This window comes from Antedon mediterranea, chromosome 10 (genome assembly GCF_964355755.1).
Source record: "Antedon mediterranea chromosome 10, ecAntMedi1.1, whole genome shotgun sequence".
Lineage (NCBI taxonomy): Eukaryota > Metazoa > Echinodermata > Crinoidea > Comatulida > Antedonidae > Antedon > Antedon mediterranea.
The window spans coordinates 11,594,030-11,620,487 of NC_092679.1; the positions used below are offsets into that span (position 1 = coordinate 11,594,030).

Here is a 26,458-nt window from a genome sequence, read left to right on the forward strand (position 1 = left end):
AACACCCCTTCGTCCACCCTTGGGAAATGTGACGGAGATGAGCGTAACGGAGATGATATAGGCCTACTTAAAATGGACAGGCCCGGGATCACCCCGTAGGCATGTCTGACAACGAAGACGGGTACATACTGCTAGATAAAAGCTTTAAAAAAAAAGAAGCTTAAAAAACATATCACCTGAAATCAGAGACTAAAAATATCAAAGACCCCGCATGCGCACAAACCCTGCTTGTTTTGATCCTTAAGGATCGTTAAGAATTCCAAAGAAGAAGAAGAAGCCGTGAATAAATCGTAATTCTAGTTGAAAAAACCCAGAAATTATAATTATTTAATGAGTTCTATATAACGTTCGGATATGACGTTCTATAAAGGTTATACACAACTGTAATTTTTCTAAAACCTCGTTTTATTAGCTTTTTTCCTCTTTTATTGAAAATAATGTGCGGCTAGTTTTATTTCCATCTTCACATGTTTACAACGCACAATCAAGTTTTCCCCCGCCGTTCCTTATACTGCAGACGGCGCTTAAATTATGTGACTGTAGTTTTTTCCAAACAAAAACTTTAAAGTTTGAGATTTAATGTATGCAGGGGGATGTCATAGGCCTATTTTGAATAATAAAATTGCATGAAAACATAATTAACTAACTTTTTAACAATTCATGAACAAACATCCTTTATCAAATATAGGCCCGGTGATCATAAAACTGAGAATGACCCATATACTGTACTCTAAATCACCTTTTAGGTTCAATTTAGGGCCACTCGATCCAAATCCAGTTTCTTCCAATTTCCAATTAAAGACCACCACAATTTAAATTAAAGTTTTTAAATGCATTTTTAAGGTAGAAGAACTTGCTGAATTTAAAGAAAAAGACAACATTTTTGTGAAATAACAAACTGATAACAGGTTAATTATATAGGCCTACTACCCCATTCGCAGAGCTTCAAAGACAGAAAATGGTCCAAGAAGTTTGTTTTTTAATTAGGGGGATACCTATATGTTAGGCCTACATCCGGGGCCTAATGACGGTACCACAAGACTGGTGGCTGGAAGTCGAAAAAAACAATACAGTATTTAAAAACGACGAGCCGGGTAGGCTGTTAGGCGTATTGAATATTTCACCTTCACCCATATTTAAAGTTAAACGGTCTTTTGGATAGTAATGTGAATATTTTATTAGTATTACTTAAAAAATGATTTTAATATTGAAATAATATTATTTTTCATGGAGCTAACTAGATTTTGTATATAGGCCTAGGTCATGTTTTAATGTAGGCTATGGTTACGTAGATGTTTGAAAGTGTCATAGTATCTTGCAATTTACTTCAATTTAATGAAATCTATATTTTTTTATTGTAGTATAACATAATATTAGATATAATATCAAACAAAGTAGGCCTAACAAAGTCAAAAACAATCCAACAAAGTTTTCTTTGTTCGTCGTGATAAAACAAATAACGCATGCGTAATACATTGGTTAAAACTCATGACGTCATTGAAAATAAAGCACAACAGAGAGAGACAGAGCAGCTTCGCGAGCAGCTGACGGTGATGGGGTGTATTATGGAATTGTTTCATAAGGATTCCGTCAAAATATTATGAACATTTTGTTAAAATATTGCCAATTGGCCGATCTAGCTGAAGTAGTCAGATAAGTACTTTATTTGAAGCAATTCTGGCCTCTTCGTCCGATTCAGAGAACGGTGGTTTGTCTCCGCCACCGCCGAAAAAACAACGCCTGTCTGCTGCTACTACTGCAGCAGTCATGCAAACCAATGGTTCGGGCCCGAGCTTTGAAAATGGAGACACTGCTGCTCCGTTGTTGGTTAACCTTAATGGAGCTGCAAGCTCGGCTAGCAGTAATGGATCTTTCGTACCAGAAGATGTTTCTCGTAATCCTGTAACGATTACTCTTAGTCAGGGCGACAAAGATATTATTCGCCTAATAGGGCAACATCTGAAAGATCTAGGTCTTCAGTAAGTATATAATTTAGGCTAGCCTTAGGTCCTAGCTAGCTAGCCTGGGCCTAGGACTAGTTATTTGAGGGCCGGACTGAGCCCTACCTTTATGCCTAGCCTAAGCCTAGGTCCAAAAGTAGGCGCTACTGCAGTTTCGCACGACAGTGTTATATCTTCGATTTCTCACCTAAACTTTCATTTTTTACACTCACAACATACTATTATGTAACATGTTTACATGATTACTAAGTAATTTTGTAAAAATAACAATACTTTTCAAAACATTTTAAACAATACTGAACTCGCTGTCAACACACTGCGAAATGTTCGCCATCTTATATTTATCAGTTAATTGCCAGAATTTATGCTTCATTTTACCCCAAAAATTGTAGAAACTATAGAGGGCAGTCAGTGTTCTCCCCAGGATTCACATCAAGCGTCACGCTTGGCCCCCCAGGGGGGTGGGGGGCATTCCGACACTAAGTACTTGAGTCACAGCCCCACCATGGTTGGGGCTGTGGCGAAGCGATTTTTGGTAATTTACACCCTAGATGGCCGGAAATGGTACTCTCGCACATAACATTTATGTTGAATGACACCTCTGGTTTGGCCGGAAATAACACTTATAGCGCGCTAGCAAACAACAAAACGATCGTAGCCAACTTTTTCCGCCGGTAAACATACGCGAAGAAACATTTTTTGCGTTCATTACGAACGTCAGGGGGAAGCCCCAATGAAAAAAATAGGCCTAATCTATTAGCCTACTCATCAGTAGGAAAACTCTAGTTGGCCGGAAACGAAACTTTATAGCGCACTAGCAAACAGTAAAACCATCGTAGCATACTTTTTCCGCCAGTAAACATACGCGATAAAAAAATGTTTTTGCGTTCAATACGAACGTCAAGGGGAATTCCCCGATGAAATAAAACTAGGCCTACTCATGAGTAGAACAACTCTGTAGTTGGCCGGAAAGACACTTCATAGCGCGCTAGCAAACCGCACGATCGTAGCCTGCTTTTTCCGCCGGTAAACATACGCGATAAGAAACATTTTTTGCGTTCATTACGAACGTCAAAGGGAATTCCCCGATGAAATAAAAAATGCCTACTCATCAGTAGGACAACTCTGTAGTTGGCCGGAAAGGACACTTCTTAGCGCGCTAGCAAACAGCCCGATTGAGCCTACTTTTCCGCAGGTAAACATACTGTACGCGATATATGAAAAAAAAATATGCCTCATAGTAGGCAACTGTAGTTAGCCGGAAACGACACCTCATAGCGCGTTAGCAAACATTAAAACGATCGTAGCCTACTTTTTTTTTTCGCCGGCGGGTAAACATATGCGATAAAAAAACATTTTTTGCGTTCAAATACAAACATCGGGGGCAAGTCCCGATGAAATAAAACTAGGCCTACTCATTAGTAAGACACCTCTAGTTGCCCGGAAATAAGACTTCATAGCGCACTAGGAAATAGGAAAACATTCGAAAGAGAGACATGGCAGTAACAAAACACGTGCTTACATCTCTCGGCGGCGGCCGGTGAAAGCACCATGTGACATACAGTATCGCAGTACTGATATCACAATACCATGTGACATCCCTTGTCACTCGACTTTCTCACGAAGTAGGGCCTAAAACATTCTAGCACCGATGTACAAATGTACCTTAAGTTAAGTGAAATAAGACTTTAGCGCACTAGCAAATAGGAAAACGATCGTAGCCTTCTTGAATGTATTATACGATCAAAGCAGCTAGCATTGAATTGCGCCTAGAAATCATTTGATGACGTGCGTATGTTACCAACGAAAGAGTAAATCCCACCGATAGAGTCGATTAATTCAGTGTGATATTGAAAATAATAATATCATCGATATTTATTTTTAATACACATAACATTTTTACAAGAAAAACAATACAATCAATCATTTACTTTATTTACAATATACAAGTTACTACACTTTAGACAACAGCCAAATACTAGAGATCGAAAGAGAGACATGGCAGTAACAAAACATGTGTTTACATCTCTCGGCGGCGGCCGGTGAAAGCGAGTCTCAGTTTAGTTGTTTAACACTTTGTTACGCAGTCTTTTGTTTTTCGTCTAGTGGTCATGTCACGTGTCTCGTATGCATTAGGCTCTTTATGCATGCCGCGCCTCAGCTCTAGAAAAAGTACCGTACCTGCCTGTTAATCTATTTTTAGATTGTTGTGGTTGATATTTTTAAGCGTCACGGATAAGGTTTTAAGCGTCACGGCCGACCGTAAAGCGTCACGGTAGAGAACCCAAGCGTCACGGTACCGTGACGCTTCAAAGGCCTGGGGAGAACACTGGCAGTGTTATAAAATCCGATTACACATATAGGCCTATTTAGTTTTGAAAAGCAAGAAATGTTTTCAGCTGGTGAAATAAAGGTTAAATTAATATTTCATTATTAGATAGTATTATTATTCATATTAATGGTTCCTATCAATGTTTTATGTACGGACTCATATCGTCGCCGTTTTGATATGTACAGCTGGTTCTTTATAAAAACTACTCTTTGCAGTTTAAAAATAAAAACAGAAAATAAAACATACATTGATTTCTGGCAATTTTCTGATTCTAAAATGGCCACAGTTCGATCGAAGTATTCGCAAAAAAAGGAGCTGTTTTGAAAGGCATTTTTTATTATGATAAAGGTAATTAACGGTGGCTAAATCATGGGAACATGTTACATAATGGCCCAAAATTGTATGATGTGGGTGTGAGAAAAAAATTAAGCGAGAAATACTGAAAGCGAGTTTAGTTTTGGAAGGTTACCAGTGTTTTCTGTCAAAAGATTCTGTGCGAGGCACTGGGTTATATGTCAAGAATGGTATTCCAGTATCAGAAGTAAAGTTTAATGAATTTAGAGAGTCCGTTTGGGTTATTATTAATTTACCTCTTGACCAGAAATTACTTGCAGGTTGTGTTTATCGTAGTCCAAGCAGTTCTAAAGAGAATAATGTTTTATTAAATTTGTTATTGGAGCAGGTAAACCATTTTCAAGCAGATTTTCTTTTAGTTGCAGGAGACTTTAATTATAGGAATATCGATTGGGTTAGAATGGAATCTCAAGGTGATTCAGATACTTCAGATTTTTTTGAAAATATTTCAGAGGAGGTTTTTTGGTTTCAGCATTGTGTAGAACCTACGCGTTTTCGCGGTAGCGACGTACCAAGTACATTGGATTTAATTTTTACACGAGAAGAATGTTTCGTTGATGCGATTATATTTGGTCCCCCTCTAGGCAAGAGCGATCATGCAGTTCTGTCATTTAGAATATGTGGATATCCTATAGTTGTTGAAAATTCTCCCTTAACTAGAAACTTTTATAAAGATGATTATATTGGGATTAGAAATTATTTAATTGACGCGGATTTAGTGAAGAACTGTACCCTGTAACCATGCATCTTCCTACCTCTCTGAAAAGCTAAAGGAATGCATAAATAAGTTTGTACCCCTTCGGTCTGCTTATCATAAGAAAACCACTAATAAACTATGGTTTAATAAAGAGATAGAAAATATAATCAAAGTTAAACACAAAGCATGGAATAAGTATCTTAAATGTAAAAATCAGAGTAATTGGAATAGCTTTGTTTTAGCTAGGAATCAAGCTACCAATGAAGTCCGCAAGGCAAGAGCTTCTTTAGAGAAAAAAATCGCATCAGATGTTAAAATAAATCCAAAATCCTTTTGTCATTATGTAAATAGTCAGCGAAAATATAAGCCTTTTATTCCAGACTTAAAAGATGATGAGGGAAATTTTGTGTCGTCAAAAATAAATAAAGCTGAATTATTTAATGAATCGTTTATTGGAGTTTTTACAGTGGAGAACCTTGAGGAGTTTCCTGAAATGTTTGCAGATGACACAAAAATGTATTTTAGCATCAATAATATAGACGATATGATTCAATTCCAGAATGATATTGATTTATTGTATATATGGTCCTCTACATGGAAGTGTAAGATCATGCATTTTGGTAACAACAACCAGAAGTTTAAATATAGTATAGGAGTAGGCGAGCAGAGGACAGAACTGGAAGCTGTAAGTGAGATGAAAGACCTAGGCGTTGTAATTGACGATAAGCTGAGTTTCAGATCTCATGTGTCCCATGGAATTTCTTCTGCTAACAGGAAGTTAGGTATTATATATCGAGCGTTGAAATTTTTGGACCCTTAGAGTTTTTTTTTGTTATACAAGTCACTTGTACGTCCAACCCTGGAATACTGTAATAATGTTTGGGTTTCTAAGTTTTTAGCGGATGAGGATATGTTGCAGAAGCTACAACAAAAGGCCACCCGATTCATTCCGGAACTAAGGGGTACAGAGTATGTATGTAGGCTAAAAATACTTGATCTTCCTACGTTAGTTTATAGAAGAAAGAGAGCTTCTCTGATCCAAGTATTTAAAATACTGAAAGGATTCGATAAATTGGACATTGAAACCTTTTTTAATATGTCAACTATCCATTATCATTCTTTCAAACTATCAAAGCCGCGGGTCAAAACTAAATGGGGATCAAATAATTTTGGAGAAAGAGTAGTTAACGATTGGAACGCTTTGCCGAGAGTTGTTGTAGAGTCAGTTTGAATTGAACATTGAATCAGTTTAAGTCTAATTTGAAAGAACACTGGAAAAACCACCACCAGAAGTTTCAGCCGTATGTAAGAGATGTGTAATTCCAGAGAGGAGAATAAGCAATTTGCTTTAGCCTTAATTTCAAGGTAATTCAAGGTAATTAAAAAAAACACAGTGTGGTGCAAAACTGCAGTAGCGCCCAAAAGTATAGGCCTAGGCCATACAGCAGCTAGTCTCTAGTTAAACAAATGTTTATTAATTTGTTGCCGCGCTAGGCCAGGGCCTACTACTTGCTTGGAGCTTAGTTTTAGGCTAGGCCTAGTCCTACCTAGACTACTTGGTTTTGGTTGTGATTCAAATCAGTCATGTCTCACATCGGTCGTGTTGTGCATTTCGGTTGCTGCGCTGAACCCGCTGCACTGCGTGAGTCGTGACTTGGTATGTAAATTACCTAATGTTATGGACCGCCGTCAGCCAGTTGGGATTGCTTATAAAACTATATTATAGTAAAGTACTACTTTATTATTACATTCATACTTCTTTTCCTAATTATGTGTATGGTAATGAACAATATGTCGGGAAAACAAAAAACACGCTCCGTATAAGAACGACACAACACAGATCAGCTATCAAACCACTAAAGCTTGATCAACCCGTAGCCGAACATTTTAATTCAGCTGGTCACTTGATTGGAAATTTTAGAGTTGTTGCAAGAGACTACTATGTCAAATGGAGCAACAAAACTCACAAAGACAAAGAAAAACACTGGGAATTACTATTAAAAAAAAACAAAACCTTTTGGACTTAACATTATGAACATACTCCCACATCGGTACAATTACTCCATTGACAACTCAGGCAGTGCTTGCCTGATATATCTATCTACCTTCACTTGCACTGATGAAGGGCTAGTGTTTCTGGCTGTTTTACTTTTTTGTTTTGATTTAGCTTTTTTTTTATCTCCATTGAGATCCAGCCAATAATACCACAGCATTTTTTTCAGTATTTTGCCTTTGGAGTTGTGTATGGTAATGAATATAGGCCTATTGAGATATAAAATTGAAAATAAATGAAAAATACTATAATTATTAATTATTATTTGTGTATAACTTATTATATATTGGGTACATAATCTCCTGTATATATCATATTATTATGCATTTATTATTCATTAACGATTGATTATTTCTGTATCTTTGTTGCACCAATGGAAGCCTATGGTTTGCAAAAAAAAGAATGTTTTTGTACTACATTTTGTACCGTATGCCAAAGGCAATTATTGCTTGCTTAAATCATGTCCCCCATACAGTAGTACGGTATGACCCTGCATGAATAAGCAAAGAAAAACATTTTGCATGAGATGTACAGTACACGACCGATTTGAAAAGCGAGCCATTCAAACCACGACCGATTTCAAGCCAGCTATGGCTAGGAAGATAGGTCTATGCTAAACCTGCTAATAATAGGCTGGCAAAACCTCTGTCAACTTACTAACTTACTAACTGTACCCAAGCAAGGAATCCATCAAAAGTAAGGAATATAATTTACTGTAGCTCACTAAATAGCAAATAATTGGCAATATTATTAAATTTAAATATAATGATGAATTTTGGGCTTATTCAACCCAGATTTGGTGTGATGATTCCATCCTCTTTTTGACCCAAACTTCGTACAGTTTTTAACTAAATGATTGTTAAATAATGTTAATATACATTGGTGATATTTATCATTTTTTAAAAAGCTGTTTAAAACAATCATGCATTATTTCAATTTCTGATACATTACCAACTATAGAATATCTTTGTTAAATTAAATATTTGAGAGAATTTCAATTTAACCACACTAAGCTTTGGCATGTGCAAAATACTTATTGAATAATTTCAAGTGCATGGCGATCGCTGTACTTTACTTCCCAAAAAAACAACCGTGTAGGCAATGATGAGTAAAAACAATGTGAAGTCAAGCTGGCCTAACTTCAATATTGGTTACAATCCAGGTTGTCTGTCATAGGTAATTTTTATGCTGCGAAGAAATAACCGGTTATTAAACCATGTGAATGAATTAGTTAAACCCAATTTCTTGGCAGCTGAAACTGGACAAATTTTCAGTAAACGGTTAAATGGCAGCATGAAAATAATTGTTACAAACCCCTAATAAATAATAATAATATAATAGATTTGGCCATTTATTTGCAATCAATTATTCATTGTTTTGCTGTTTATATTATAGCCAATCTGTTGAACAATTGATGAAGGAATCTGGATGTACCTTAGAACACTCTGCTGCAGCTCAATTCCGTACTCATGTAATGGAAGGAAAATGGCAGAACGTAAGTACTGTACTACTGTAATTACAAAACACCAAATCATGGCCTAAAAGTGGTCCAGAATTTGGATCCTGGTCTGAATTTTCTCAAAATTTGGTAAGATTCCTCTTTTAGTTTTAGTTATCCTTCTATACTAACAGAACAAATATTACAAACAAATACATTTCGGGCACAAAAATAACCTCCTTAGCGAACAATAATACATATACCTAGTTAAAAGTAGTAATTTTACATCAGGGAAGTCATTTTAAAATTTAAAAGGGCCTGCTTATTATTTGTTAACAATTTACGCATAGACGTTTTGTTTAAAAATAAAAATTCTAATTCCAGACAATGAAGCTATCATTTTAGTTACATCTGTACCAGGACAATGTTACAACAATACAGTACCTACTGTATGATATAATTAAGACATTTTAAAGAGCATTATTGGAATCCTGTTTCTTGTCAAATGCAGGATCCAAAGAAAAAGATAAAATGAACTACAAAGCAACAAGTGACTTAAAACATATTCTAAAGTATTTAAGTGAAATTTAAAACCTTTTAATTTGTGTTAAACGATAAATATGGATTTAGCATGTCTTGTCTAATCTTGCTTAGTTTCTATAATGAGTTGTGTCTTTATTTAAAAATTAAAAAAATGTTTACTTCAAACAAAATGCCCTGAAAATTCCTTTTATTTTTTTTAAAGACACCTTCCCTACGTTTTTTAGATCTATTTTAAGATCACAAACTATATTAAATCTAAAAATAATACTATATGGTCCTATTGCGATAACTTTTTTCGTCTTTAAATGGTTAAAAATGTGAAAAATAAGTCGATTCTAATATTTATAGGGGCCCGCTATAAATCCCAAAATGCATTGCGTGCAGATTGATATTTCTGTTTTTCTTCTGTAATTCACCCACTTTTTGATCGATCGTGAGGCCAAAACAAATGGAAGACTCCAAACTTTTCAGCGAAAATACCAGGTTTTCCCCAATTTGTATCAACGGAGTCTGGCAAAAATAGAAAGACAATTAATGCAGCAACTATACAACGTCAGACTAGGTATATAGCTAGCGTACGATGTTCGTACATTACCGATGTTTACCAGCTAGGCCTACAAAACTAAGCCTAACTAGGCTAGGCCTAAAGACCGTCCACGAGAGGTGAGTCGCCGCGAGCTACCTAGGTAGTGCATTGTTTCTCACTTTTTATCATAATTTACCATAAAACGTACATTTAAGACAAGGAATGACCTGGTTTAATGTTTTTAAAGTAATATATATGTATTATTTTTACAAAACGTCACAAATTGTAGGGAAGGTGTCTTTAATTTGAGCAATTTTGTTTTTTATATTCAGGCTGAAGAAGACTTGCAAGAAATTCGACTTCTTATAACTAGTCCACAAGAACTGTTAAAGATGCAATTTCTACTATTAGAACAAAAGTACCTAGAATATTTAGAAGAGGGTCAACTTAATGAAGCCTTGCATTGTCTTCGTCATGAATTAACACCTCTCAAGTATAACTCAGAACGGGTTCATTCGCTAAGCAGGTTTGTTACATTTGGAAGATTCACTTGGGCCTGCATTTCTTTAAAAAATAGAAACATATACATCATGAAATATGAATGTTGTCTATCCTGTTAAAGTTAAATCCTCTATATTACTCAAAATACATTTTTTAAGTCTGAAAAGCTTTCCGACAAATGTGATTTCTTCCAAGAATACTGCAATATTTCATTTTCTTTTTAAAGTTGCAGCTATAACATTTGTACACCTCTCTTAAGCTACAACCTAGACATTTTAGATTGGGCTTTTAGGAGATTTGACCTTATGTCATGTGTAAACAAATATACAGTATTTTTAAGGCACAAAAACTGTATAATATCCACAAATTAATTAGAGAAATATATGGTGTATAATATTAAGGTACATAAGGTGAATATCTTTTATTTGTAAAGTTCACTATACATGTTTACCATTGCCATTTCTTAAAGCACGATAGGTCAATGTGAGTAGTTATATACCAGAAATCGCCAGTATCGATGGTAGCATGTATTTATTTTATTTCACCTTATTTATAGAGGGTGACCCTAAACACTGTATGCTGCCAATCAAGGTCTTGATGAGTAATGAGAAGTGTCTGTGTGCGACAGTCACAGTGTGAATAGTCGTACACCAGGGTAACCCACTACTCGTCTCGAAAGATGTACTAGGTTCTTTAAAGTGCACATGAGCCAGATTTACACTCGACCTACGGTTTATAGTCCTCCACGAGCACTCGTTCTACCACCAGAACCATGGAGAGAGTGAGACTTGAACCCTTGCCGATTTTAAAATGGCATGGTATTACAGTTCCTCTCCTCTCTATACCGGTAATTCCCCACAATCATACTGTAGTGTTGGTTTGTTTTACATAGGGCTAAAAAAGTTCTTTTCTTATCCTAAGACAAACAAAGAGCTCAGGGTTTCTTATAATCTACTTATACTCCGTTCATTGATAATTTGCAATTTATTTTATATTCAGTTTTTTAATGTACACTAACAAAGATGAATTACATAAACAAGCCAATTGGGAAGGAAAAGGACTTGCATCTAGAACAAAGCTAATGGAGCAGCTACAAGGTAAACATACATTCATACCAAGAATTTACACTGTTATGAGGCCTAAAAAAAAAGTTTTTTTTTGTTTTTTTTGTTTTTTTTAATGCTAATTTCTCTGTTAATTGTACGCGAATTTGAGAGTAACAAAACACACTGAATAAAACAACGAGCTCAAACATCTATTCATAATTTGTTTCACACTTTAATTCTGTTTTGGGCGCGTTAGGCTCCGTGTCTAAAAACAGTCTAAACTAGCCTAGGCTAGGCCTACTACACAGTAGGTCGTTGTTAGCAGGCCTAATTAAATATTTTAGAAGTTAGTGTACCGTATATTTCGGTGTATAAGTCGCACCTGTGTATAAGACGCACCCCCTAACTGAGAGTAAAATATCGGTATTTTGTATATCGTCGATGTATAAGACGACCGCGCCCAGCCTCAACAAGAAGGGAAGTCCCCCATTCCGTCAGTTCTTTCTAACTTGTTATTCATGATTTTCGCACCCGCAACATCGAGTGCATGACCGCACATGTGTGTGGGCTAGCCTCGCTCGATCCTTTTATCGAGAGGCGCACGTTTTCACGGACAATCGTATTCGATTAGTATCTATGTATCCTAGAAGTGTGTACGCTAGGTCTATGCTATAATCAACTGGAGAATATACTAGTCGAATACTGTACACCATGTGGTTGCCAAGAAGGGCTTGCTCGCGCTGGGGGTACGACGGTCGTGCGTATAACTATAACACTATTCCAATCGTAAACGTTTACAAATGAAATTTTATCGGAGCGCCTAAAACAGCTCCATAATGAACAAATCTTTTCATCATATTTAGTACAAAATCACGCTAAAATGCCTTGAAAACTAGCAGGTTGTTGTTACGCTAGTACACTGTAGCTAGGCTATGCCTACTCTTTAGTAATACTAATAGGCCTTACCTTAAAAAGCCCAGGCCTAGCCAACGAGGTGGCGATATCTGTGTGTTGAGGCATTTATGTTCGTTGTATAAGACGCACCCTTAATTTAGAGGTTAAATTTGCGTGTCAAAAGTGCGATTATACACCGAAATATACGCTACGTTATTATTTTTATTGTTTCATCCTCACACACTCGATTTTTACACCTTGTCGGCCAAAAAAAATCATAAAAAAACTTTTTTTTTAAAAGCGCCCTCAACGTAAAAAAAAAAACTTTTTCTTATCTCCGCCCCAAATTTTTGGCGAAATTAGGGGCGGCGGATGACAGCAAACAAACTATTTTTTTTTTTAGGCCTGATAATGGTTGCTGCAAATCTAACCATATAAAATACCACTACAATTAGGCCAATTAAAAAAATATGTCAATGTCAAAGGACAATTACAAGTTTCTATTTTGGCAAGGCGAGCTCAGTGTCCTGTTGTTTAATTGTCTTGATGTAACACAGCCGTATTTGATGCCTATGAAATGTATTTCCAAATCTCAATTTTTAATTTTTTTTTTATAGTTTTTTTCCCGCCATCTGTGATGCTACCACCAAAACGAATGCATAATCTATTGAAACAAGCACTTGAGTATCAGCAGCAGAGGTGTCCTTACCATAATACTAAAATACCTGATAGCATAGAATCAGTTTCATTACTTACAGATCACACCTGTAGTAGGTAAGGTTAACATATATTATATTAGTATTTACTTTATTATTCTCATTTTAAGTGAGTTCATTCAATTTCCATCTCAAAGTACGTGGCAATTCTTTTCACAAGACAAACATCGTTTTTATTTATTTTGTAATTGTATGTATTTTTGAAAAATAAATATATTATCATTATTTATTTTGTTTTATATAGATTGTCATTTCCATGCAAGACTAAACAAATTTTAACAGAGCACTGTGATGAGGTGCTGTATAGTTGTTTTTCTCCAAATGGGTGCAAATTAGCCACAGGTTCTAAGGATGGTACACTGATTATTTGGGAAGTTGTTAAGGTAAATCAGGATAATCTAGCACTTTTTTTAAATGTTGACACATAATGTCTATTTGTGTTGTAGCCAGCATAAATAGTACTAATACCAGGACCAATAATCACCTAAATTGTGCTGCCAAATTTAAGAAATTATGGCATGTAACATGGCCAATTAAAATTATTATTATCATGAACAAAAGAACACAAGGACTTGAATCACTCTGAGCTCAAATGTCAACTGACATATATATTATTAAATAAGTTCATTTGGATCTGATAATGTAATGTGAAAAAAAGTTACTTTTATATGATCCAATATAGTGTCAAGTTTGTAAGATGATATCGGTACTACATTTCCAGAGAACTTGACGTTTCACCTACTAACAGCAAGGCATAATCATCATCACATATGATTATGCCTTGCTGTTAGTAGGCGAAACGTCAAGTTCTCTGGAAATGTAAGTACCGATATCATCTTACAAACTCGACACTATATTGGATCATATAAAAGTAACTTTTTTTCACATTACATATATATATATCATGCGTTTACATTTGAGGGTGTGTAGTGATGCAAAAAAGACACACTGTTTAAAAAGCGTGTTTGTTTGATTGACAGCAGTGCTTTAGCATATGCAAGCACGTTAGTTAATCTTTTGTCCATAGCATCATTCAGAAACAAAACACATGCTACGATCGGTTTACTTACAATGTATAATATGTCTATAATTAGTTTGTCATGTATTAATATATTAAAATAAAAGTCCTTAAGTATTAAAAAAATGATATTTTTTCAGGAAACACACAAACTAAAGTTGGCTCACACTCTTGATGGTCATTCTAGTGGTGTGTTTTTTATGTCTTGGAGTCCAGATAGTAAATTTATTATAGCATGTGGACCAGATGATTGTGCTGATTTATGGATATGGAATACTGAGGTATGGCTTCTTAATACTGTGCATTTAGAACATCTTCTTTTGGGGCACCCCTCTTAGGGGGCATGTGTTAACCAATGAATGATTAATGTTGATGTTCTTTTTCTTCATCCATCTACCTATGGCATTTTCACTTGTGCGAGATTTTCTTCAACTAATAATGAAAATTTTAGTATTTAATATTTTATTTAGCCAAATTAAAAAGGATAAATTTAATAAATAACACAGTTTACATGCTATGCCTATGTTAGGGTTAAAATATTGTTTAAATGTAAAAAATTATATTGTTACCGAGTGAAAAGCTAGCCCTTAATCAGCTGGCACCTCATCCTCAGTCTAAAATCGCTAAATTGTAAATAGCTTGTTGATATAAAGTTTGCGGTACACCACATATATTTAGTTCTGAGAAGTTATCGACGTTTCGATCAATATATTTTGATTGTCCTCGAGATATGAAAACATATTGATTTCACCATGCAAACCTTCAATAATATTTCTTGGGTAAATTTTTATTCAAGTTATACTGTACTTGAATTGTAATGTGTCTGTTTTAAAGTTGGGTGTAATTATTCCGCCATGACCTTGTTTTTCTGGAGCAAGAGGTACTGTAGATCCATGATGGAAAAATATATTCTTTTTTTCTTAAACTGGTTCTCTAATTGCTATTGGCTATTTGGCGAATGAATAGTGCGAGCGAGGTTATGTACACCTTTTGATTATCATGTAATGTGTTTTCTACCTTTTAGACTGGTATATTAAAAACTAAGATGACACATTCACCAGAAGATAGTCTAACATGTGCTGCTTGGAATGTAGATGGCAAGAGGTTTGTTACTGGTGGAATCAAGGGTCAATTTTATAGATGTGTAAGTTCAAGGGTCAATTTTATAGATGTGTAAGTTCAAGGGTCAATTTTATAGATGTGTAAGTTTTTGTTACAATTTTGCATTTAACATTACATTCTATTATGAAATGTTTGTTCATATGAACTTTGTAATCTGTGATATCAATATAGATTATATACAAAATTATACCACACGTGAGTGTATTTGAACAACATATGTGAACAGTATAGATCTACTGAAATGAAGTGATGTTTATGTGAACAGTATATTTTGTGAAAATGTTGAGAATTTTTCTGTTGACTGATCTGCATTAAAAAATCAATGTTATACTGTGCGTCTTCAAAAGTAATTGGATAATCTAAAAAGCACATTCTCTTTTCATTCAGCATATTGATGGTGGAATTATTGATTCCTGGGAAGGGGTTAGAGTTCATAGTATATGTACTAAGTCCGATGGCAAGACTGTTCTCGCATCGGATACGCACAAAAGAATCAGAGCTTACATTTTTGAAGAAATTACTGACTATAATGTGTAAGTAAAATACAGAATAATTAGTGAATTTATCAACCAGGGTGTGCCTATATGCTGTGTGGAGCTATGTACAGAATTCAAAGGACCAGGGTGTGCCTATTCTGTGTGGAGCTATGCCACAGAATTCAAAGGACCAGGTTGTGCCTATGCTGTGTGGAGCTATGCCACAGAATTCAAAGGACCAGGGTGTGCCTATGCTGTGTGGAGCTATGCCACAGAATTCAAAGGACCAGGGTGTGCCTATGCTGTGTGAAGCTATGCCACAGAATTCTATGGATGCGATTTTTTAAAGATATTATTGCAACATTAAAAACAAGGGGAAACACTGAAAAGTTCTTGGAATTTTCTTGAGAGCTATTTGATGGCGGTCAATGCACCAAACACTTGGATATATTTTGGCACATCCCTAAAGGAAAATAATGTTATGTTAAAGTATTAATATTTCAATGATCACTAGTTATAGATTTAAACGTTTTAAGGCTCTTTCACACCTATTCTGGTCCGGTGCTGGGAAATCCAATTGAACGTCAATGTTTCGTTTTCACGCGGCTATGCGCATATCGATTGGCACATAGTTGTGTGGAGCGTCGTGAAAACGAAACAATGATGTTCAATTCGTTGGACTGGAACCGTGCCGGAACAGGTGTGAAAGACCCTTTACTCTTGCTATTATCGCACTGAATGTGAGATGAAATTATGATATAATGCGTTAAATAAATATATTGATATTTTAATGCAAGTAAAAAGGAAAATATTAAATATTCAAAATTTGAATTTGAGATGAATTTGATTTAAGTAAATATTTATATCCATTTCCTACTTCAGCATTTTCTGACTTTCATTTCAGAATTCAAGAAGATCACCCAATCATGTCTTTTGTTTTGAGTTCTAATGAACGATATGCGTTGTTAAATGTTGCCAACCAAGGAGTTCATATGTGGGATATTAAGGATAAGATATTGGTGCGCAAGTTTCAGGGAATCACACAGGGCTTCTATGCCATTCATGCTTGTTTTGGAGGTGTAGGCGAAAATTTCATTGCCAGTGGTAGTGAAGGTATGTTAAATTTCTAGGTGCATCGAAATAGTGCCAAAGCCATGTTATGTCAGTAAATTGAAGTTAGACCCTTTTCTAATTTCTTTATAACAGTATAGAGCTCATGGCATTTAGGTATACAGTGCTTGCAGAACCTTGCTTGCAATTAAATGTCAGGCAATTAGAATTTCTCTACATATAGATCAAGTTTCTCCAAGCTGGACACTTGAATGTCTTATATTATTATTATTATTATTATTTATTGCCAAAAACCAGATACAAACAAACAAAAACACAGAAACTAAGGGAGTAGGCAGGAACCTAAAAGTGAACCTAATCACTATAACAAGAGTTCAGGTTCCGTACTCCCAAAGTAACAACAATGATATATAATAAACTATATAAAAATATTTAAATAACAAATAGACGAATCAACAGTGTCAATATAAAATAAACGGATAAAATACATTATAGTCGATTCAACAAAGTCAATATAAAACATGTGATTTAAGTTTGATAGCAAGGGAGACTTCCTTGTTATATGGACTGTGTGGTAACCCCTGGGTTTCCTAGGTTTGCTTTTGCAAGTTATCAATTCTACAAGACCAGCTGATTGACGTTCCTTTGAATGACAGATAAGCATTGTATTTCAAATTTGTTGATTTTGCAATTTACAATTTACTGCTGTCAAAAATATTTTTTATATGTGCATTGTTTATAAGAAACTTTGAAATATGTAATTGTAAATCATACTAAAATAATATATCTACAGTATAAAATTATCATGGTTACTGTAACTAATTAAAATTAAAATTTTAAAATTCTGCAACAGGTCGATCATCTCTTGTATAGATAGCTTTTTGCTTATATTTGTTATTTCCATTGAGATCCAGCCACTGAAACCCACAGCATTGTCATTTTGTATCTCCATTGAGATCCAGCCACTGATACCCACAGCATTGTCATTTTGTATCTCCATTGAGATCCAGCCACTGATACCCACAGCATTGTCATTTTGTATCTCCATTGAGATCCAGCCACTGATACCCACAGCATTGTCATTTTGTATCTCCATTGAGATCCAGCCACTGATACCCACAGCATTGTCATTTTGTATTTCCATTGAGATCCAGCCACTGATACCCACAGCATTGTCATTTTGTATCTCCATTGAGATCCAGCCACTGATACCCACAGCATTGTCATTTTGTATCTCCATTGAGATCCAGCCACTGATACCCACAGCATTGTCATTTTGTATCTCTATTGAGATCCAGCCACTGATACCCACAGCATTGTCATTTTGTATCTCCATTGAGATCCAGCCACTGATACCCACAGCATTGTCATTTTGTATCTCCATTGAGATCCAGCCACTGATACCCACAGCATTGTCATTTTGTATCTCTATTGAGATCCAGCCACTGATACCCACAGCATTGTCATTTTGTATCTCCATTGAGATCCAGCCACTGATACCCACAGCATTGTCATTTTGTATCTCCATTGAGATCCAGCCACTGATACCCACAGCATTGTCATTTTGTATCTCCATTGAGATCCAGCCACTGATACCCACAGCATTGTCATTTTGTATCTCCATTGAGATCCAGCCACTGATACCCACAGCATTGTCATTTTGTATCTCCATTGAGATCCAGCCACTGATACCCACAGCATTGTCATTTTGTATCTCCATTGAGATCCAGCCACTGATACCCACAGCATTGTCATTTTGTATCTCCATTGAGATCCAGCCACTGATACCCACAGCATTGTCATTTTGTATCTCCATTGAGATCCAGCCACTGATACCCACAGCATTGTCATTTTGTATCTCCATTGAGATCCAGCCACTGATACCCACAGCATTGTCATTTTGTATCTCCATTGAGATCCAGCCACTGATACCCACAGCATTGTCTTTTTGTATCTCCATTGAGATCCAGCCACTGATACCCACAGCATTGTCATTTTGTATCTCCATTGAGATCCAGCCACTGATACCCACAGCATTGTCATTTTGTATCTCCATTGAGATCCAGCCACTGATACCCACAGCATTGTCATTTTGTATCTCCATTGAGATCCAGCCACTGATACCCACAGCATTGTCATTTTGTATCTCCATTGAGATCCAGCCACTGATACCCACAGCATTGTCATTTTGTATCTCCATTGAGATCCAGCCACTGATACCCACAGCATTGTCATTTTGTATCTCCATTGAGATCCAGCCACTGATACCCACAGCATTGTCATTTTGTATTTCCATTGAGATCCAGCCACTGATACCCACAGCATTGTCATTTTGTATTTCCATTGAGATCCAGCCACTGATACCCACAGCATTGTCATTTTGTATCTCCATTGAGATCCAGCCACTGATACCCACAGCATTGTCATTTTGTATCTCCATTGAGATCCAGCCACTGATACCCACAGCATTGTCATTTTGTATCTCTATTGAGATCCAGCCACTGATACCCACAGCATTGTCATTTTGTATCTCCATTGAGATCCAGCCACTGATACCCACAGCATTGTCATTTTGTATCTCCATTGAGATCCAGCCACTGATACCCACAGCATTGTCATTTTGTATCTCCATTGAGATCCAGCCACTGATACCCACAGCATTGTCATTTTGTATCTCCATTGAGATCCAGCCACTGATACCCACAGCATTGTCATTTTGTATTTCCATTGAGATCCAGCCACTGATACCCACAGCATTGTCATTTTGTATCTCCATTGAGATCCAGCCACTGATACCCACAGCATTGTCATTTTGTATCTCCATTGAGATCCAGCCACTGATACCCACAGCATTGTCATTTTGTATCTCTATTGAGATCCAGCCACTGATACCCACAGCATTGTCATTTTGTATCTCCATTGAGATCCAGCCACTGATACCCACAGCATTGTCATTTTGTATCTCCATTGAGATCCAGCCACTGATACCCACAGCATTGTCATTTTGTATCTCTATTGAGATCCAGCCACTGATACCCACAGCATTGTCATTTTGTATCTCCATTGAGATCCAGCCACTGATACCCACAGCATTGTCATTTTGTATCTCCATTGAGATCCAGCCACTGATACCCACAGCATTGTCATTTTGTATCTCCATTGAGATCCAGCCACTGATACCCACAGCATTGTCATTTTGTATCTCCATTGAGATCCAGCCACTGATACCCACAGCATTGTCATTCAGTAATTTTCCTTTTGGATTTATATATTTTGTATTATATATACATAGTGGAAATGATGTTTCCACCAATAAATGGGAAAAAATATAATAAAATTTATAATTATAACTGTATGTTGTTAATATTATTATTATAATGCATTTAAGAACTCCATCCTGTATTCAGTAAAGTAAATTAAATACATTTTTACAAATTGCAGATAATAATGTTTATATATGGCATATAAAACGTGAACGGCCATTAGTAGTATTGCAAGGTCATACAAGAACTGTTAACTGTGCATCCTGGAACCCAAAGGTGCCTAGCATGTTGGTAACAGTTTCAGATGACTTTACTGTTCGTGTATGGGGCCCAGAAAGCAATGAAGGTTGGTTGCTTTTTTTAAAAACTGCAAATGATTTGTAAATTTCTTTGGGACACATTGTTTTGCCATGTTTCCTTTACATTTAACGAACACAAATAGAGTCGTTTTAATCTTTTAAAATTTGTTTTCCTATAGAAGTGATTAACTTTATTAAAACTACAAAATAACTCATTCAAAGTGTGATTTAATTGATCTTCATTTTTCATGTTTTTGGGTGACAATACATCTTTAAATGAATGATTTCTACGAACTTTGATTTTGAGTAGTACTGTATTGATAATAATCACAGAGCTTTGATGGTTAAAATTCTAACTTCCTGTTTTTATTTTTCTCTTCAAATTGGAAAACTGATTATTGTGTGATATGGTTCTATAATTGTCGATTACCACAGTATTGAGTTCAATTATGTCATTGTTTTTTTTCCAGATAATGTATGCAGTACAGCAGTGTGATGCTGGCTCAAATGTTCTATTTGAATGTACAAAATAGGTAAACAGGGATTTTAAGTTTTAACTTTAGCATGCCGACTAATATGAACTGTACAAAGCAACTAAACAATATTAAAATGTTACAATTTGAGGGATTGATCCATTTTGTTTCTTAAAGTAATTGTTTGATTGCATAGATTGCATATTGCCTTGTTCGGCATTTCTATGGTTACAATTTTAAAACTGTTAGACAGCAGATTCAGCAGAATGTGTACCAGCAAAGACATTTGTGTCTGTCTTTATTTTTATGGGATTCAGTTATGACAACGATTATGGGGTGTGATCATATTTGAAAAATGATTATTTGACACTAGATTCTACAACCTTGTATATACAGATTCTCTTCTGGCCTAGGCCTGGAAAAGTATATGAGTTGACTGTGCAGCATAGCATAAATTACAGCATGAGATCATATTTAAGCATGGAATTTTAGTTTGCCAAATAGATACCAGACTTGTGAACTTATTGCCTACCATCAGCACTGAACTGTGTCTAGACAAATGTTCTCATATCTAGCCAAATTCTGTGCAACACATCGTGTATGATCAGTGCAACATAGGACTCATCCTAAGGTACATAGTGTCACATGTAACATTGTTCCTATGATACAGTAGTGGCATACTTGAATCTCTCCAAAGAAAAGCATGCAATGATGTTTATGAATGTGAAACTACCGTTTGACTGTAATCCAATTGTTGAATTAATGTACAGTATTGTATAATAACTGCCTTATAATAGTGAAAACTCTACTTTCTTTGAAGATAATAAACATTATTATTTATATAGCACTTTTAAAAGGTATGTTAAACATGTATTGCAATTAGTATGATATCTTATACATTTCGATTGTGGATTTTAGGTTGGTAAAGACTATGTACTGTTTAAATGTGTCATTTAGATTTGTATAAGCAAATAACAACTATGTACAGAGGTTTTTCATGTACAATACAATCCATCAACAAATGTATTTAAATTCTTCACGAGTGCATATGATATTTTTACATACATACAAAATTGGAATAAGAGCAAAGATGCATCAAAACAGTGAGTGTGTTAATGTATTATTTTCTTGGGTTTTATAATTATCCTCCTATATTTCAAATAATTATTCTGTGATATTGTGTTAAGCCTGATTTTCACTAAAATGTTTTATACAACACGGAAATTTCTTTCTTTATACAAATGGAAGCCACAATGAGAGTGTATTAGGTTGTGATTCTGATTAGTATCTCAGTATTTTAGGGGTTTTATTAGAAAATGAATAACTAATGAAGTTTAGAAATTCAGACTTTTGCTGTTGTTTAGTAGTTTTACTTAAAGTTAAATGACATACAGTGACCGTTTATGTTGGTAGATTTTTTAAAAATTATTTTGGATAAAACTACTGTGTACTGTATGTAAGTTTATATTATTCAATAATTTGTTAATGAAAGTAAACTAGAGATAGTTTATTACATAATGTATTGGGGCCAAAATCCTGAGTCCACTAAACCCACACAATAACATTGTGAATATTATCTGTTTATTCTTATTTGACATTGTCAAAGTAGTATATTATTTGTTTCGACAATGATCACCTGTTATAAATTCCAAAATCCAGCATGCAACATGTATAGTTGTAAGTCAATGCAATTCACCCTCAAATACCACCTGGTAGCAAAATTAGGATGTACTAATGTAACTCCCACAAAATATCTGAATTTTGTTAGAACGTGTAAATGCTATTACTTTCGGCTGGTTAAACTTTTTCTAATATGGTGACTGGTGATTGGTTCTTATGTTGTTTGTGCATTGTACACAGTGTGCACAACATGATGGTGGGCTGATGTAAGAAGGTGTACACAGTGTGCACAACATGATGGTGGGCTGATGTAAGAAGGTTTGTGCATTGTACACAGTGTGCACAACATGATGGTGGGCTGATGTAAGAAGGTTTGCAAATGGTGCATTATACATCACAGTAGATTGTTAGCTAGGAGTAGAGAACCAACAGGTTTGCATATGGTGCATTTATTCACAATAATCTGGGAGTTCAAACAAAGTGAAATGTATGTTGGTGTTGTAGCTGATCTATATACGCGACTTAACTGTTTTTATATACAAAACCAGTTTTATGGAATAATGGAACAGCTCATGAAGATACAAATAAATGAACTTTACTCATTAATGGGTGATATATTTTGTACATAAGTAATTACAAGCTATAATAATCAGTAATAATAAATTAACTTTTGTAATTTCTTATTTACAATTTGTTTTGGCTAGAGATAAGCTTTTTGATATCTAACCAGATTAATAAAGTTTATATTGTAAATGCATAGTTTTAGATAAACTAGTTGCAGTGGCTGTATTTTGCTTTAATATTTATTTATCGTCTATTTACTGTAATAGTAAACTTGTATTTTGTGTAAATGTTTTTTTTTGTTTTCATTGTCAATAAAGGTAATAAATTACTGATGATTTAAACTTGTGCACAAGGTGAAATAAAGAGATTCGAATTCATCTTTTGGTTGTTTTTACATTTATTTATGCAGTGAACACCGGTCAAATGTTTTTAACATCCATCTCACAATTAAATGGTTGGTCAATATTAAAGGTCCTATGACAACACTCGCATCGCATCGCACACGTGTTTCTAAATAGGAGTTTACTACCAACAATAGTACTGTGATGGCGCTAGTTACTCTTTGTTATGCATGATTAATTTAAGACAAAAAAAAAACCTGAATGAATTTTACTATTGTCGTTACTTGCAGAATTCTGAACGGCAACATTTGAGAACCCCGATTTTGAATGTCGGTAGTTATTCGAATGAATAGAATGGCTGTTTAGCGTGTAATGGTGTAAATAGGTATTTGTATACCAATGTAGCCTTGGTAACCGTTAAAGATGGTTCCCAAAAAACATGAAAAATGACTAATAAAATCAGGTCATTTTAAGTTGTACTAAAGTTTATTTACTTAAAAAAATAATGATTTCACTTATGAAAATTAAGACCAAATGATTGTAATATTAAACTAATTTTACGAAAATGAGTAAAATCATTATTTTACATAGAAAAGCTCTAAATGTAACGCAAATTTAAAATTTCTTTTTGACATCCACTGCCATATAGTTAGAGCAGGTTTTAAAAGTTGTTTGAAAAAAATGTAAACATATGTAACAAAAATATATGTTATCCATTAAAGCAGGACTATTTTAAGAGGGTTGCCTAAAGACTCCAGGGCTGTCCAGGACAATCGGAGTATTTGAGCAAGTAAACACCGCATGGCCGCAAATGGTACTCTCGCCTGTAAAATTCATGATAAATTGCACCTCTAGTTCGCCGGAAATGTCACTCACTCTATGGTGCCCTAGCAAACAGAGGATTGTAGCCTATATTATTCCACCGGTAATAAACATACGCGACTAACAATATAGGATATAGGATTTGTTTTCGTTCAATGCGAATGTCACAGGGAAGTCCCCGATGAAGGTACTTTTGGTACGGTAATATATTCTAATAACTGTACTCAATTAATGTAAATTGATTATCAATTAATACGTTATAAAAAAAGTTTTACAAAAAAATATGAAGCTGCTGCTATAAATATATTAAGCAAAACGTTAATTATTATATTATTTTTTAATTAAATGCTAAATAAAGTCAAATGTTAAAACCACAATTTCCAAAATTCATTTTTATTTATCCACTATAAACTTCCACTTCAAAAATGTTGTTTAAGCCACACTACAAAATAAAACAAAGAAAATAATGATAGGACAAATACAGAAAGAAGCAAACTTTGCTCTGCTACCGGTATAACACAGTTCAAACTTCGGAACGTCCATTAATTACTACGGAAATTTGGCCTAATATTTACGGACGTAGATAAATAAGAAGATTAAACGAGAACTTACCTGTTCAAAGTTTGATCTTTATTTTATGAGGTAGATCGGAAATACAAAAATAGGCCTATACGCAAAATTATGATTTGGCCTAAAAATTGGCCTTAGATTATGGAAAAACCCCGGAAAAACGCAATAATTATGGACAAATCGATTATTAGTCTTGGCAATATGCCTAATATTTAAAAGGAATGAATATAGGCTATATTGCGTTTGTCGATTAATTTTTTTTTTGACGCAAAGTTCATGTGTGAATGCTTGATCCATTAGAAGTAATCTGTGATGGTTCTAGTAAAACTGCTATGCGTGGATAATTTGTGAATCGCAGTAGGCTACATATACGTTCATTGAGAAAAACGATAAATTGTATTATTTTGAATTAAATGCTAAATAAGTCAGGAATTAATTAAAACAACAATTTTCAAAATTTATTTTCATTTATCCACTATAAACTGTACAATAAAAATAATAAATATAAAACAAAGAAATTAATTATAGGAAATTTAATTGCAGAAAGAACGGAAAAACAAAACTATACGCAAAATTATGATTTGGCCTTAAATTATGGAAAATACGCAATAATTGAACATAATTGAATAAATGAACAAATCGACGACCCATATGACGGGTTTTTCCCGAACACAGTGTGTGTTGGCCTCCTTTCGTACCTCTCATTAGGAGAGAAATACATCTCCCTGCTCTCATGACGCGCGCAACACAAGCAACTAGAAGTAATCGGCGTAACTGCTTAATTCTTTATGGGGTACCTGAAACCAATAATGAAAATACTGATAATGAAGCGTGTAGTGTATTTAAAGACAACCTCAATGTATCAGTTGACTCTTCCGACATAGACAGGTCTCATAGATTGGGGCCTAAAAGAGAACCGGACCCCAAGAAGAAGAAAAATAGTAGGCCTATTATAATTAAATTCTCCAATTACAATAAGCGAAACGAGGTTTTTAAGGCCAAAAAAGGTTTTAAAAACTCGCCATACTTTGTACATGAGAATTTAACCATGAAACGCTCGCAGCTGTTGCGTGAGGTGAAAACCAAATATGCAGACGCTATCAAGTCCACCTGGATACTAGATGGAAAAATACACATACTTACGCACACTATGAAAAGAATCGTCGTCTGTACGCGCTCGGATGTATCTCGGCATGCTCAAGACCTGATGAAGTGAAGCGGCTATTTTGTTCCATTTCAGGCCCAGCTAGAAAACTAATTTACTGAAAACCGGAATCTGAGTTTTTTCGCTTAATTTATTCTTGATTTGATCTGAGACAAACTTGATTCATCAGATACTGTACTTTTTTAATTTTGGATATATAGAAGACTTGATTATGTTTCATTTATGTTTTAAATGCCCTTATGTTCTAAGCATTTCGTTTATATGTCTTGTTCTATGTTTTTTGTATGTATGTCTTGTCACTAGTAGTTTGGTTTATACAAATAAGCACAAATATATAATTTATACATTTACATATATTGAATCCCATGAATTGTTTTATCTGCTGTATGAACGTTAATTCTGATTTAGAAAATGTATTAATTGCAATTCACACAATCTACGTTGTAATGATGACAGCTGGCTGTGTATTGACTGCACAACCATTTTGTTTCCATTTAATATGATTTTAGATGACAATGCATTTAAACATGAAATAAAACACTTCTTTGACCACAATATTAATCTAAACAGTTTGCAGCCTTTAACCTTTGATC

General features: G+C 34.9%; 1 protein-coding gene across 2 annotated transcripts; it reads left to right on the top strand.

The window, feature by feature from the left end:
* The first annotated feature begins 1,507 nt into the window (after nt 1–1,507).
* LOC140059762 (WD repeat-containing protein 26-like) lies at nt 1,508–23,332 on the top strand. Of its 2 annotated transcripts, XM_072105649.1 has the most exons (13): nt 1,508–1,979; nt 8,793–8,892; nt 10,237–10,430; nt 11,405–11,502; nt 12,963–13,119; nt 13,306–13,444; nt 14,220–14,360; nt 15,104–15,223; nt 15,589–15,734; nt 16,582–16,790; nt 20,190–20,357; nt 20,781–20,843; nt 21,180–23,332. In XM_072105649.1, exons 1-12 carry the CDS (start codon nt 1,768–1,770, stop codon nt 20,804–20,806), a joined length of 1,710 nt encoding a protein of 569 aa, XP_071961750.1. In that variant the 5' UTR covers nt 1,508–1,767; the 3' UTR covers nt 20,807–20,843; nt 21,180–23,332. The 2 variants fall into 2 exon arrangements, with proteins under 2 accessions (XP_071961750.1, XP_071961748.1); XM_072105647.1 differs by having other exon boundaries at nt 20,781–23,332.
* Nucleotides 23,333–26,458: the final 3,126 nt, after the last annotated feature.